The 16,129-nt window shown below is 38.6% G+C and overlaps 1 protein-coding gene across 1 annotated transcript in view; it reads left to right on the plus strand.

Annotated features, from left to right (window-relative positions):
- Positions 1-16,129, plus strand: part of LOC101172692 (potassium voltage-gated channel subfamily H member 2) — a 342,059-nt gene that overhangs the window by 27,727 nt on the left and 298,203 nt on the right. The window contains exon 2 of the mRNA XM_011488663.3: positions 14,106-14,336. Within this exon, the coding sequence (XP_011486965.1) occupies positions 14,106-14,336 (231 nt within the window). The remainder of the gene's footprint in view (positions 1-14,105; positions 14,337-16,129) is intronic.

The following is a 16,129-nucleotide window of genomic DNA, read 5'->3' on the forward strand; positions in this document are numbered from 1 at the left end:
ATGGTTTTTCTAATGAAAAATAATCTGCAAATATTTTTAACTCTTGGTACTTGATCTGCACATGCTATGATGATTTTGGAAATAGTGTTATGTCTAATTATATTCATGATTGTTCTAATGAAATAAATAATCTGCACATATTTTTGATACTTGATGTGCTTTGAAGATTTTTGAGACAAAGTTGTGTCAATTTTTTTATAGTGTTATTTTTAATCATAGTAATGATTTTTCTAATGAATAAAGTCTGCACATGTTTAAGATAACTGATCTGCATATGCTATGTTGATTTCCAAAATAGAGCTTTGTCTATTTTACATAATTATTAAGTACTTCATCTTTGTCTTGTAATTTAATGATATTTTAGTATTCTTAATGACCTGAAGCTGTATTTGTAAGGCAGTGGCAGTTCTACACTAACTTACTCCCTGGGCGAGTAACCCCCACACCCCCCGCACAAATACAATTTGACAACATCCTTTTGTGTTTGCTATCTTTATTTGGCCATTTTACACAAAAAATGCATGAATGAGGTTTTGGTCCAAACAAGATAAACATTTACTGGACACACTAAAGCTAAACTTTTAAACCTTTAATACTGATTTTTTTTAAACATAAATATGAATAAAAACAGACAGGAACATTAATCCAGAATAACTCAAGTTAAACCTTAAATAACGTATAATATTTGCTCTCCATAAAAATATATTCTGTCAAAATTATACAAATATGAAGATGCTGCAGAACAAAACAAAGCCTGGAAATATTAACACTAAGAAATAACAAATCACGTTGTTCCGTTTTTTATTTTGCTCTTAACATTTTTTAGAGATGGACTCCTAGCCTCATTTTTAGCAATCAGTTCAATTCTTGGTGTGTGACGTCCTGTGTGAGTCTTTGTGAAACATATCAGATGGATTGGATCTAAAAAAAAAACGTTTTATAAACATATTTTTAGGTCTTATAAAACATTACAAACCAAATCATAGAATAATCAGTGTGATCACTCCAAATATATTTGGCAACACCAACAGTAAAAATCCTCCAAAAAACCTCAATACTTTGATAAACATCTATGATTTCAAAAAGTGCAGCTGTTTTACTGCATTACCTGCTGTCTTTATGTCAAATACTGAAAACAACTAAACAACTTAAAAGACATGTAATAAAAATATGTACAATAGCTAGTAAATAATGACGAGCTGCTGAGTGATCCAACAGCACATGATGATCCAGGTGTTGCGCAACCGGGGCCGCAGCCTGCGCCCATCACCCCACCCCTTCCTTCTGACATAGGTGGCTCCGTCTCTAAGACAGGAGGCACAGCTGCGGCCTAGAGATGACTGAAGACCCCCTATTACCTGTTTGTGTGTGATTCACCCGGCCACTGGAGAGTTGCGCCCCCTCTCGAATTTTTTGACTTGTTATGTTCCAAAGACTACCGCAAAGAGGTGTGGGCGCAAGTGTCTTGCAGCAGAGGGCGTCTTGTAACATTCAAAAGGAAAACTTCAGATGTAGTGGTGGTCACATGCACGTTGGGTCTGCTGCGTCGGAGCGGTACATTGTGGGAAATAATTCCCATTGCCTGCTCTGGTCGAAATTGGGTTGAGCACAGGTTTTTCTTTTGCCTAAGTGCCTTTTCATGTGGCTCCTATATATTGTTTTACTTTTTACTTACGTTTTACTTAGTTATTTCATCCTGTTGTGTTTACTTGTTTTTATTTTTTTGCACCATACGTGTGGAGAGGGGAGAGGATGAAGACATCGGTGCGATGCTCAGTATCAGTTGTGTCAAAATAAAACCACAATATCCTGGCAAATGAAGGCCGGTCAAAGTAAAAGCTGATAGTCTCCTCTATCGCTGAGCTACTTCCTCATAAGTAATATAGCGAGCATGCTGCTGAAGTGTGCACCCTGAGGAATGCCGCCCCCTGTGACATGCCGCCCTGGGCGACTGCCCACCTCGCCCATATAAAACCCGCCATTGTGGTAAGGCAGAGATATCTGATAAAATGTTGTGAACCAGATAATGATAAATCATTTAATGAAAATGGTAGGGTAGAACAGGTGTGGGATTAATATCAATCTTTGATTTAATGTCAAATAATCCTAAATTTGATATATCTTTGTATGAATGTAAAAATGCTGATTGTATTATTTTGTGCACTATCCTTGCTTTGATTGCTTGAAATAAACCATTTCAAATCAAATCACATATGTACCACTGTTATGATCTTTACTGTACAGTGTGATTTCTGGTGTTTAATGGAGGTGCAGTGGTATGTCTTCAGAATAGAGGGCTTTGGGAAAACTTAAAGGAAACTAATGACGACAATGAAGGTGTCAAATCCAACCTGCACTGATCGTGGTCTTTTATTGAACAAGTTTAGAATTCTCTTCCACAGATGGGCGATAAACCCCAGAGGTTTTAGTGTGTATACAGCACCAGATGCTGTGGAATGACAACAGAAAAACCGGTACAAAGCCCATTGAGATGACTGATGTTGTGAATTTGGACTATAAAAATAAAATTGAATTGAATTGAATTAAAAACCTAAGCTAAGTCCCGGAAAAAGCCTCATCTTATTTCTCCTCCAGTTGTCCACTGCTTAGGTAAAGAGCAAAGGAGATAGTGTCTTCAGAGAAGTTAGACCAACTCAGACTACATAAACGTACGAGAGATTTCTGACATTATGAGCTCCTTCACCTCCTTCGTCTCTCAAATAACAGAAGTAAGTGTCAGTCACTGTAGGTCACATCACTTAGTCAGCAGTCATTGAATGATGTGCTTTGACCTTTTTCTTTGGCAGTACAATGGTGGTGAGACTTTGGCTTGATGCAGTGAGATGATTAATATGTATTTTGAAAAACAAGCTAATCTGTACTCTGTTTGAGCTGCATGCCAGATAAATCAACAGCGCCTGGAGCCTTTCATGTGCTGATTCTTCTCAGTCATCTACATTGAGACAGAGGGTCTTTAGATGCTGGAGGTGTATGTGATGATGTTCAGTCTCTCAAACCCTGCCAAATAAGTTCCTTTATCTACCACACAGTACTAGTTAAAATTTAACACTTAAAATAAACTGTTGAGCAGCATCATTGACGCCCTGCTTCCACAGTGTGCAAATCATCTCTCATAACCTAGAGTTGACACAGAAAACATGTTGCCAAGAGCTTCTTTTTTTGACACTTCCCTGCTAAAACATTGTGTTTTTGAAAGATTTTTTTTATACACCATGAGGTACTTTTCCTAGCAGTGTAGAGAAACAAATGCTTGGACTTGTCAAAGTTTGATACAAATCTTGTCATCTCATACTGTCACAATGCTCTCATCAGCATTTTCCAGCAGCATTGGAGCTGTATTGGATAAAATACACGATCTTGAAATAAAATATTGTGCAGGCTATTTATTACATTTTATATATTTTTTTCAAACTGAGCAATTCTGTCAGAAGGAGTACATCATTATTTCTGTCGTCATTGTGAGTTTCCCAATGTGCACGACTGCAGGTTTTTTCAGTCGTCATTTGGAATTTTTTCTAATTTTTCGAAATAAGGTAAATATCTAATGACTGTAGTCACACTGTGTGTGTGGAGAACTGGAGAGTAGGATTATTGTAAGAGTAAGAAATTGTCAACACTTTTTTCATAGATTTGGCTCTGTTTGATAGGTCAGGTGACCTGGTCTATTTGTACTTGGGCCCAAAATTAGTTCTTTTTTTTCTGTTTGACCAAAAAGCGCAGTGTAGTAAAACAATTATTAATGATCATTAAAATATGATCCATGTAGTGACTACATGGATCATATTTTAATGATCATTAATAATTGTTTTACATGCAGATATTGCACGGATGAAAATTGGTCATACATAAATATAGGTGAAAAAAGTGAGAAAAGATGTGACCTTTGAATTGAAATTTTCACAGATGTCACGGTTTTAGGTTTTTCTGCTTTTGTGTTCCAGTTGTTATTTTTCTGTGATGTTTTGAGATTAACTTCCTGTTTTATTTTGTAGGGTTTCCTGTTTCGTTGTTGTGAGTTTTACTTTGAGTCCCCATCAGTCCTGAGTGTTTCCACCTGTGTCTTGTTGTCTGCATGTATTTAAGTCTGGTCATTCCCTTCTTCCTGTGCTCGTCCATAGTTTGTAGGTTAATGTTTCCCTGTTTCTAGAGTTTCAAGTATATTTCGAGTTTTGAGTTTTTCTAGCCTGCTCTAGAGTGGTTTTTGGTTTTGTTTTTGGTTTTACTTTATTAAAGATCCTGTTCCTCTGGAATCTCCTGCCTCCTCATCCTCACTGCGCCTGGGTACTTCCCCTACCATTCCCCGTAACAGATGTATCACAAATGAACCATGTTAAAACCACGGAAGAAGTACAAATAAACCACGCAAAGAACACGTAAATCAATGAAGAATATGAACTGTGTGTGATTATTGCACTGTTTATATGCAATTCAGAAGTGATATATGTGTCAATTACATAATTTCAACGTCATTGTGCGGCATATAGGCGATATAAAGATTACACATCGGTGAAACATGCGTGAAAAATCTGTAGGACTTACATGGAATGGTCGTTGAAAGTCACAAATTTGTGTATGCATCTAAAAAAAATCACTCACAATTGTGTGAGATTTACATGATATTTGTGGATAAACTACATAAATACACATGAACTTCATAATTTTCAACCAACCAAAGATGTTGAACTCAAAACCAAATTCACAGCGAAACCCCTAACGGACATCTGTGCACATCGACGGATGGCGAACGCAAAAACACTTATGAATGACGTATATCACGCACGCATCACAAAAGACCAACTTTTCATATGTGGAAAATGTGCCAAATGTATGTCGATGTCTTCGTGGCATGACGTTAAAGTGTGAATAGAGCTCAAAGTTGTTCGAGACTCCCAGCTCATGTAAGAGAGGCCGACTCAGTTTCTACATTCAAAGCTAGACTGAAAACATTCCTCTTTGGACAGGCTTATTGTCAGACTAGTTAGTATTCAGAGATTATTTAACTTAATGTTAGTTTGTTTAAATTAAACTTAATAATAACTATTTCTTTTAAAAGGCTGCTAGAAGTTGAAGCTGGGGTAACTATGGTACACTGGGGTTCTGTCCTCTTTCCTTTTTTACTTCTACCCTTCCTCTCCTCTATTCTTGATCATAATTTATCATTTAGTTCTCCATGCCTCTGTTTGGTGCAGTGCGATTCATGTATTGTCCCTCTTTTCCTCTCCCCTCCTGGGGAGTGGGAGTGCTTCCAGACTCCAGTTGGCTCATCCGTGCTCCAGTTCCTGACCGTTTACCTCGCCTTTGCTCCTGCTCCTACACCTGGCTGTGGATCCTGCCTCTGGCTCATCTCTGGCTCGTCTCTGCTCTGTACCTGACCGAGTACCTCGTCTCTGCTCCTGCTCCTACACCTGGCTGTGGTTCCTGTTTCCGGCTCGACTCGCGCCTTTGACTGTCCCGATAACCACGGCTGGATGAAGCTCGTCTGCTGGACTTTTATATATGTAGTTGTAGATTTAGATAAGTTAATTCTTCTCTAAGATTTCTGGTAAATCGCCTGTCCGTCCTGGGGGAGGATCCCCCCTTCATGTGGGCACCCCTGAGGTTTCTTCGTTTTTTCCGGAATCCGTTTTTTTTGGGAGTTTTTCCTTACCGCGAAGGGGGGTCTAAGGGCAGGGATGCCAGTATAGCTTAGTCAGTTTGTTAGTTCATTTTAGTATTTTTCTATTGAACTCTTTGTATTCGTGATCCTTTTGATTTCATGTTTTACTTCGAAGCCCATCGAGACGACTGTTGTTGTGATTTTGGGCTATACAAATAAAATTGAATTGAATTGAATTGAATTGAATTGAATTCGAGGGGCCTCTAGCAGGCGTTCAGCTGTGAAATCACTTACATGCAAGATAAGCTCTAAGGATGGGCGTGGTGATGAGGAGACGTGAAGAAAGAGTTGTCAAGACGAAACCATAGTACAAGTCTGCAATTTGAAGTTTTATACATCGGCCATTCTATAGGCAAATATTAACTTACCTGAATTATCAGGATGGAGTCATAATTGTTCATCTGGCAGATAATTACCATTAATCAATATCATCGAGCCTCACTAATATGTGTTCTTTATCATTTTAAAGCATGTTTAGACACTGATAAGTAGAAATGAAGGTGAAAGTAAAGTTAATACAGAAACTTGCTTAGACAACAGAAAACTTACCACAAAGCATCCGCTCTCAAAATTTAGGAACAAATACAAAAGTATACAAAAACAGCATCAGTAAAGGATAAGAAAAAAAATCTTTGTTTTCAGAACGATTTTCTGAAGGATTCAGAAAACACAGAAATGGACAGCAAAAAGTCAAAGTCAAAGCAAAAAGTCAGTAGAATTCTTTCTGAGTTTGAATAACGTTAAGTTCTTACAGCAGTCCCTTGAGAATAAATATTTTGTTTTCACATAGTCAACTCAATTTCACATTTATATTTATAATAGATTTATAACTACCTTATAACACCCTGGTGTGGCCATTAAGTTTCTTCAATGGAATAACGAGGGTCATAGGTCATTTTCAGGGATTCCACATGTAACTATGGTGAAGCAAACTCTGCCTGACATCTTTTCCACTGAAGTTTAGTCCTGTCAGTCCGGACATTTACCCTCCATGTCACTAAGTCACTACTGCCCAACCTCATAGTGAGTGTTACCTCTCACTGACACAGTTGATGCAAGTTGCACAGAATCATCTGGGTTTTAACTCGACTTTGATGTTTTTCTGGTATTTGCTAGAGAGCATCTTGAGATTACCCTGTTTATAAATAAACCAAACTGAATAAATTAAAATAATTTGAGAGATGCTGAATATTTTAGACCAGCCAGAGCTTCTTCAACCAGCTGCCAAATTCAACTTAGTCATTTTAGACATTTGAGTTTTTAATTTGAAGAATACAATTAGAATTAAAGATAATAAGGAAACAGACTTGCAACAAAATGAGAAAACTAAAGTTGTCTGAATTGTTTCAAGTGTCACCAATAACTTTTTTTTGTTTTTTTTCTAATGCTCCCCCCCTTCACCCTCTTCTTAGCCATCATCCTTTGGCCCCTTTAAAAAATTTCCTTTTTTGGCCCTCATCTGGCCCTCTGCCCAACCCCTCTAACCTCTGCATCATTTTACTAATGTATTCCCCCTGTGTGCCTCAACAAGAAGAAAGTGTTCACTCCAGTCATTTCCATCCCATTTGCAAGTCCACCATCTGTCCTTCTGTGCTCCTGTTCTGAATACAAAATCTCCCCCCCACACCAACGTGTTCACTGAATCACCCCTCCTCACCTCCTGGAAAGCTCTGCATTTCCTACTCCCTGTCTTGATTTGAGTTGATTTTACTAATAATAAATGAAAACAAACAGCATTTTTATTAGTTTGAGAAGTATTACTCCAAATATGGAGACAATAATACAGGTAGTCCCAAATAACACACATTGACCATGTCAGTAGCGGGTATTTCCACCTGTTACTGCAATTACAGCTTGACAGTGATGTCTCCTGCTCCTCACTGGCCTCATGATGTTGTTCTGAGGCATTCCAGTCTTTCAAAAGTGCTACATGCAGTTCTGCTAGGCCACCTGGGTGCGGGGGTACAATCATCCATTCCCAGTCCTAGATGTGCTCTATTGGGTTCAGGTCAGGGGTCATTTGGGGTGCTCTGGTGGAATTGGGGGATCATGGCTTTTCTATGATGAAAGAATGTGCACTGACTAAACCATCTACAATGACCAAATCGGTTTTGTACTTACTAGTGATGCCTGTCCAGACTGTTGCTCCTCCTCCACTTAAAGAACCCTGGGGACCATGTTGACCTTGGCGTATCGCTCACTTCATCTTCTCCAGCAACGCTGAGGACCATCATTTCTGTGCAAGGTGACCTGACACTCATCAGTGAACAGAACGGTAGAGCATTGGAGCACATGATCTTGTGCCCACTGACGGTTGGCATTCACGGTGGTGTCTTAGTGTCAGTGGAGTCACCTGCAAAGGTCGTGTGTTGATCAAGTCAAAGTGGTGGAGTCTGTTGTGAATGGTTAGTCTGGAAATCCTGGTACCCCTCACATTTGCTAAATGGGCCTTCATCTGTGTGGCATTTGCTAAACCATGTCTGACTGCAGAGCTCCTTAGGCTCTGGACCTGGTTGTGGTCTGTCATTGGCAGGGCTCCTCTCCTGGGTCTGTCACAAACTCGGACAGTAGTTCTGTGTCTTGATGCAAGTCTACTGATGACACTTTGAGACTCACTAAGTTAACCTGCAACACCTGACTGTCTACTGCTTTAAATACATTATAGTGACGTTGTGTGTTCATGGCTGTTTGAATGATGAACTTGTAATGACTTGCAAAATCATCTGTTTATACCCACAGAATCTTTATGTTGATGGCAAACTGAAAAGGATTTTCTTTTACAATGTTTTGGTTTTGGCCCAATAAGTAAGACACTGAACACAGTGAGACCTTTATGTGGAAAATACTAAATGGGTTGTGTCTATCACCTCAATACAATTACATCCCTATCCCAAAATCTGTGAAGTGAAACAAACACTCTGTTTATGACATCTACTGAGTTTATCACAACTTCCCCAACTTAGGTGTTTTACGTGGTGAGTTAAAGAAACATTTATTGTCATGTTTTGTTCCATGTCATTGTACATTATATTCAATTCAATTCAACTCAATGTCATTTAAACAGCCCAATATTACAACACAGTTATCTCAATCGGCTTCACACCAGTTATTGTATATAACCTAAAATCAGTAAGAAAATACAATAGCTGATTGCTAAATTAAACTAAACAGACTAGGCTAAACTAGGCATCCTCCTTCTCGAATACCAAAAATTTTTACTCACCCATCCAAATGATCAGTATCGGGTGTCTTAATCACTTGGCCTGGCCACAGTTGTACATAATCGAGCACTCAGGCATGCTGACTGTTTTTGCAAACATTTGTGAAAGAATGGGCCGCTCTGAGGAGCTCAGTCAATTCCAGGGTGGACCAATTGGATGCCACCTGTGCAACAAATCCAGTGGTGAAATATCCTCGCTCCGTAATCTTCCACAGTCAACTGTCAGCTCTATCAGAACAAAAGAGAAGAGTTTGGGAACAACAGCAACACAGCCACCAAGTGGTAGGCCACGTAAACTGACAGAGAGGGGTCAGTGGATGCTGAAGAGCATAGCGCAAAGAGGCCGCCAACTGTCTGCACAGTCAATTGCTACAGAACAAGGTCCATGTAGACATGGATGACAGAGTCTGGTGTGGATGAACTTGACTGGCCTGCACAGAGTCCTGACCTGAACCCAATAGAACACCTTTGGGATGAATTAGAGCAGAGACTGAGAGCCAGGCCTTCTCCACCAACATCAGTGTGTGACCACACCAATGCGCTTTCAGAAGAATGGTCAAAAATTCTTAGAAACAAACTCCTCAACCTCGTGGACAGCCTTCTACCTGTTTTGACAAACTTGTGAATCATTGTTTCTGCTTGTAGGTGAAGGTGAACATTTCTGCAGATCCACTGACCTTTTTCTCATAGTTTCCATGGTGACATATGAAACCGGAGACATGGAATTCACCGAAGTGAAGAGTTTCTTTGCACATAAGAAATAAATGGAGCAAAACACTGAACACACAAAAATAATTCAACTGAGTAAATTTGACGTATTCAGTTCAGCTGAAATGTGGTTAAATTGAAAAGCACTCTGGGTTAATGCAACTTTTTTTTATTACAGATGATTGCCTTATGATGCAGAACTGGTCCTTCCAGTGGAATAGTAAGCGTTTGCCTTTCAAAATCCCTATCTGCATTTACAATCTAAACATGTGTCAGTTCTTCAGTTTCCATGGTGATTGCACAATCAGAGATGGTAAGGGCTTACAAGAGAGCTCTTTCCAGTCTGCCACAGAAATGTCTATATCAGAAAACACTCACATACTCCTGTCTTTTTTTTTAATCTACTTGCCGCTTTCTTCTATCTTCACAATCTTGTATTTATCTCCCATAACCAGGGGTTAGCAGGCATAGAGCTGCCGTGTGGACTTGTGTTTCCAGCACACAGGCTTTCCTCCTCGTGTGCCTACGCAGGGGAGATTCCAAGCACAAATGCACAATCATGGATACATAAGTCATACAAACAGCAAGCACACCCACACACACATGCTGACAGACTGCAAAGCTCCAAGGTCTTCTTTTAGTGAATTATTCAGACTGCGTTGGTGGCTTGCTCTTTAAGTGCATCTTAGATCTTGTGTCTGGATCCAAAATGTTTATGTGAAACAGGAGGAAAATGAGACAATGTTTTTGTCTAAAACAGCAGGGGCTTGTTAGCCAGACTCTCCGTTAACTGCCTGCTTCTTAGCTTCAAAAGTTTATTTAAGGAGTGTTATGGATAAAAATGCCAAAAAAAAATGATTCTGAGATAACTGGAGATTTTAATCAAATTAATTAGTAATGTTTCTTGGAAATCTGTCTTATTGCATTTAATATACAGTCCTTTTGGAGATTAGATTTATGAAATTCAGTGATTTTCCAAAACTCATACAAACTCATAGTTTATCACATCTACAAACATCAGACAACACACACAAAAAAAATATTTTTAATAGAGTCTGATATTAAAGGCATGAAAAACTACAGATTTAAGTCCTTTACTAAATAGCTTACAGTAATTTAGTTGTAATGTTTTTTACTTTGAGAGTCAATGAATCCAGAAAAGAGCCGAAAAACAGAGCAGGTGAATAAAATGTTAGTTCCTGCTTGATCTGTGAGTTTTTACGTCTTAATACAGTTTTGGAGAATTGTTCTGCCTATTGTGGATATACCACTCGCATATTTTCTTTAGTCCAATGGGAACTTCGAAATTTCACCTATATTTAGGGTTATAAAACACAATCTGAACACTTCAGATTGATGTGAAGAACACCAAAACTGCACAATTTCATTAAAGTACAAAATCCTTAAGTCTATTCGGAATCTTTGATTTGCAGAACATGCTTAAATGACACCCACATAATTAGTTTTTTAGTGGATGTGTGAGCCTGCAAACTGGACTTTAGACAGTTTTAGAGCTGCACAGTATTGTCACCTGCTGTTGTCATTATGGCCTTAGGATTAAAAGTTAACACTAGTTTAGTTAAGATCCATGTCTAGAAAGTGTCTTTGAATAAATATTTCTGAAGTAATGTTAACCCGCTTTGTCTGGCTTTTTCTTGCTTTACCTATTACCCCCCCAAATTTTGCATCGCTTACTGTTCAGCATTAACATAGTCTGGGTCCTTCAGTCTTCATCACTCACTCCAAATGCTTTTATGGACACATTTCTACTCTTTTAGTACCTGTTCCTCATTGTTTTCAGCCTTTGGGAAGCTAAGAGAGCAGCTGTCAGTAATTCACAGAAGCAGTCTATCAAGTACATCCACACAAACGCTCGCCACTGTATTCATGAATATGAGAACAGGCCCGCTGCCGTTTTATTTCTCGTGTGAGATCAGCCTGTTTAATTCAGGACGAGCAGTTTAGATCGATGATGTGTCATGAAGAATAATGAGAGAGAAGTTCTGAAAACAGATGGTGAGCAGTGAGGAAAAATATTTCTGTTCAACATTCAATCAGGAATCATTTCACTGTGGTGGCACAAATGACTAAATCAGTTATATGATTCTGGCATAAATACTGTCTGATTCCAGCTTAGTGGATACAGAACAGCAAACATGAAGAATTTACTATGCAGAATTTAAATGAAGATAATTACCCCGAGCTTTACCATGCTTAATAGGAAACTTTTTGTAGATATTTTTAGGTTGATTTCGGTCTTTGGTGATACATGTGTAATATACGTAATTCATGAGTGTTTCTTGCATTCGTCATTCGTTGATGTGCGCAGATGTCCGTCGGGGTTTTGGCCGACGGGTCTTTGGGTGAATTTGGTTTTGAGCTGTTCAAAATTTTGGGTCGCTTGAGAATTAAGCACCTTATCTGTATTTTGTGTAGTTTATGCGCAATTATTACATAAATCTTACGCATTTCTGTGTCATCTTTGTAAGATGCATACGCACATTTGTGGCTTTCCACGACCGTTCCACATATGTATAATGAACTTTTCATGCATTTACCACCAATACTTTTATATCTTGTACACGACGCAAATATCACGTTAAAATTACGTCATTTACACATGACTCACTAATGAATTGCATATAAATAGCACAAAAATCACACGCGGTTCATCTTCTGTGTTGATTTACGTGTTCCTTGAGTGGTTTATTGGTACTTCTTCTGTAGTTTTAACTTTTCCACATATATTCACGTATGATCAACTGTCATCCGTGCATTATGCACGCAATGTTGGAAGCGGCTGTCTGAACAGCCTTAAGATATAATAATAATACTTTAAATAGAATTACAGAAAATTACAAGCTCTTCATGTGTTATTGGCAGTTCACACTGTTGCTCAAAGGAAAACAAATACACTTAAACATTTTATGTGTGGACTCTTGAAAGGCTACTATAGATTCTTTATCATTTTTATACTTAGGTTTACCTTACTCTGCATTTTGTACCAAATACTGCTTTTCTAAAGACGTTTTTGAGGCATTGCAGAAGGAAGTTGGATGTAAGTAAAACTCTGATTAATCTCTCTGGGTTTGTGACCAAATAGCAAGTAAGTAGCATCTTAATGCAAGTGTAACAGGACGTGATCTGTTCATTTTAATTACACAAAATATTGACTGTCTCTAAGTTTCTTTCCCCCCTTGTATTCTGTGTTGGGTTTTGTAGCCCCTCCTTAATGTGTTCTTCTTCGTGGTTTTCTCTTTATAAGGTTGGCGCTTTCTTTCCCTCTCTCCTTTTTGTTTTACTGTCCAGCGGGAGAGGTGGGTGTCCTGTAATGTTAGCCATATGAATCCTCATTTTATGTTAATTATTGTGCCATATACTGTTATTATTTGGAATCTGTTGTGAAAAACATAAAAACCTTTGTAGATGTTAACTGTTTATTTCAGAATAAGAATTTCCTGTTCATGTTCTGTGCTCCCTCTACCTCTCACCCTCATGTAGGAGCTAATACGGGATGCTAACACCGTAATTTCTATTTTCTTTTTGGAATATTGCCAGGTATGTGTTAGCGGGGCCTTTTTGTTTTACTGTCCAGCGGGAGAGGAGCTAATACGGGATGCTAACACCGTAATTTCTATTTTCTTTTTGGAATATTGCCAGATACGCAATAAACGGAGGTGGTCTCCAAGGGTGCTGATGTGTCCCGAGATCTTTTGACTTCCTAAACACAACGCAGAAGTGATCCGGTTACACAAGCATGTAGATGGCATATTGGTGTCTCCATGAACAAACTCTGGAAGAGGCAACCACCCGAAGGATTTAAGAACAAGTTAAATGAAATAATGTTCAACAAATGGTGCAACAATGAAGTTGGTAGCTACTATAAAAATACTATGAACAAACATTAAGAACAGGAAAACAAAGTAAAATGTTGCAACAAAAAAAGGTTACCAAGACTGGGAAGATAGGAATTTTTCAGGAAAGGAAAAATGATCTGAGCTAGTTCATTTAGGGGGCTTTTATTATGAATATTATTTCACATTCATTTTTTTAATTATTTCTTTTATATAAAGGATTAAGCAGAAAAAGTGATTCATAAATGAAGATGTATTCAAAATAAAGACACACACAGCAAAAGTAACTCCAAAAACAACAGCAAAAAGGGCATGAAGCAAAAAAAGCATGCAAGGTTTGCATGCAAGTCACTTGCTGAATTAATTTTCTTCCACAACTATAGTAAAAGCAACTCCAGTCTGTCAGCTTTTTCATACGCACTCACCTTTCTATTGCTTTTTAAGCAAAATATTTTAATATATCTCTGTCATCACCATTTTTTTTCCACTTGTGTCTACTGTTATACAGCTAAAAAAAAGTTTCAATCGAGGTCAAATCAGCTCGGAAGGGAAGTGTATATTTGCTGTTGGATCATCCCAGTATGTTTGTGGCTTTGATCCCTTTCTTTTCTGTGGCATTAAAAATCTTTTCCTCTTTTCATCACAGGTCGTAAGTTTATCATTGCCAATGCAAGAGTGGAGAACTGCGCCATCATCTTCTGCAACGATGGCTTCTGCCACATGTGTGGTTACTCGCGGGCAGAGATCATGCAGAAGCCGTGCACCTGTAACTTCCTGTACGGACCTGAAACCAAGCGGCTGGCCATTGCCCAGATGGCTCAGGCCCTGCTGGGCTCCGAGGAGAGGAAAGTGGAGATCAACCTGTACCACAAAGACGGTAGGATGCCAGAATAAAATATACAGTAAAGAGGCTTTGGGAGACATTTTTGTTGATGTCAAGCCAAGATCAGTTTTTTATCCGTGGAAGGTTAACTTGTGGATGAATCTGGTATTAAACATCATTGACTGTGATCTCACATAGTGGGTCTTTACAAAAGTATAAAACAAAAATTAAACCCTTGAGTGGAGTTCTAAGGTGCTCCCTGCCCCCACTGTCACTGCTACACCCTGCTAAGGCTGCCGTCCCTGCCACCCTGATCAAAGCTGGATGTGACAAATTCATGACAAGGCTGGTTTTCTGTTGGTTTTATTTCCATAGCAACCATTTTATGTTTTGGTCACCTTACGATCACGACCAGATCTATGTAAGTTTTAGAAAATTCATCAGAAGTAAAGGGTTGGATGTCCTTGGCAACTGAGGTTTTTTGTAAAGCACATGCACATTCCTTAAATGTTCATATCATGTGTCGAGCCGTTTTTTTATTTGAGCCAACGATTCATGTATTAAATGTTAAAATTAAATGTTATATTCTGGTAAAAATATGCGATCAATAAAGGAACGCCACTTATGCAAGCTCACCACGCTAATCTAATTAAAAAGTACAACTTCTAATTGCAACATTTTTCTCCAGTTGCTTCCCATTGATACTTGAGAACTTAGAAGCTGATAAATTGAAATCCCAAGAAGGAGTTTAAATATGTAGCTGCTACTAAAGGTGATATTGTTTTACAATACAAAATGGCCGCTTCTTTCTGAGGTCAAAAGTCATCAAAATGTCAGACCTAAGCTTAACAAACGTTTTTCTCATGTTTTGGGAAAATGTAAAAATCGCCAAATTTCAAACTTTACTAGAAAATGGCCGCTAAGCTGTTGGTTCTGTGGTCATCCCATAGCAATTTTAATACTTCCTTTGGATATTCGTGGCAGATTTGTTTTGGTTTTATTTGTGGAGTTTCAAATATTTTGAGCCCCGAAAGAGATTTCTGACCAATTCATTTTTTCTGGATGGCTTCGCCCGCTGTGATGTCATCGTTTTTTGGTGGTTGTTGTTTATTATGTCCAAAAGTTATTTTCCACAGGTACCAGGTGCATGCAAAAAGACAGATCTGGGTGAAGTTGAGGTCGGATCAGTTTTTTGCGAGCCTAAAACAGCTGTAATTTTTTTCCAAAACAAAAAGGTATGTACTCAGGAGTAACGTAAATCTTGGATTAAATTAACACATTAAGGTCTGGTTGTAAAGTTACTCCAATGTTGGACGGGTTCCATGGTGACACAAAATATGTGGTGGAGGAAGAGATGGGAAGGGAAGAGCTTGTCACTAAGCAAGAGGGAAAATGGGGCAAAGATGAGTGAGAAGGATCCAGGTGATTGTGTAAATAGAGGACCACCGGGAGAAAAGTGGAGAAATGGAGTGAGAAGATAACAAAGACAAGACGCCAACGTCAGAGAGTGTGATTCCCACTGAGTTGGAAAGTTAAAATTAGAGATAAAAACCACAGATTGGATAGGAAGCGTGATACCCATCAGAAGCCTTTCTGCCAGATCACACTCCCCTCCCTCTACATTTTGCACTTCCCACTGTTTATACTGGGGATGTGAAAACACGGTGACACTGTTATCCAAATGGAACTCACAAAAACAAACTCAAAATATTTTCTGAGTCTTTTTAAGTTGTTCTTTTTTTGGGTCATCTGGAGAACATAGGCAGAAAATGTTGGGGAAGGCCACATCTATAGGGGTTGACACTATGGACAACAAAATGAATCATTGTAGTTAAGCAGGAGCTTTA

This window comes from Oryzias latipes, chromosome 20 (genome assembly GCF_002234675.1).
Source record: "Oryzias latipes chromosome 20, ASM223467v1".
NCBI lineage: Eukaryota > Metazoa > Chordata > Actinopteri > Beloniformes > Adrianichthyidae > Oryzias > Oryzias latipes.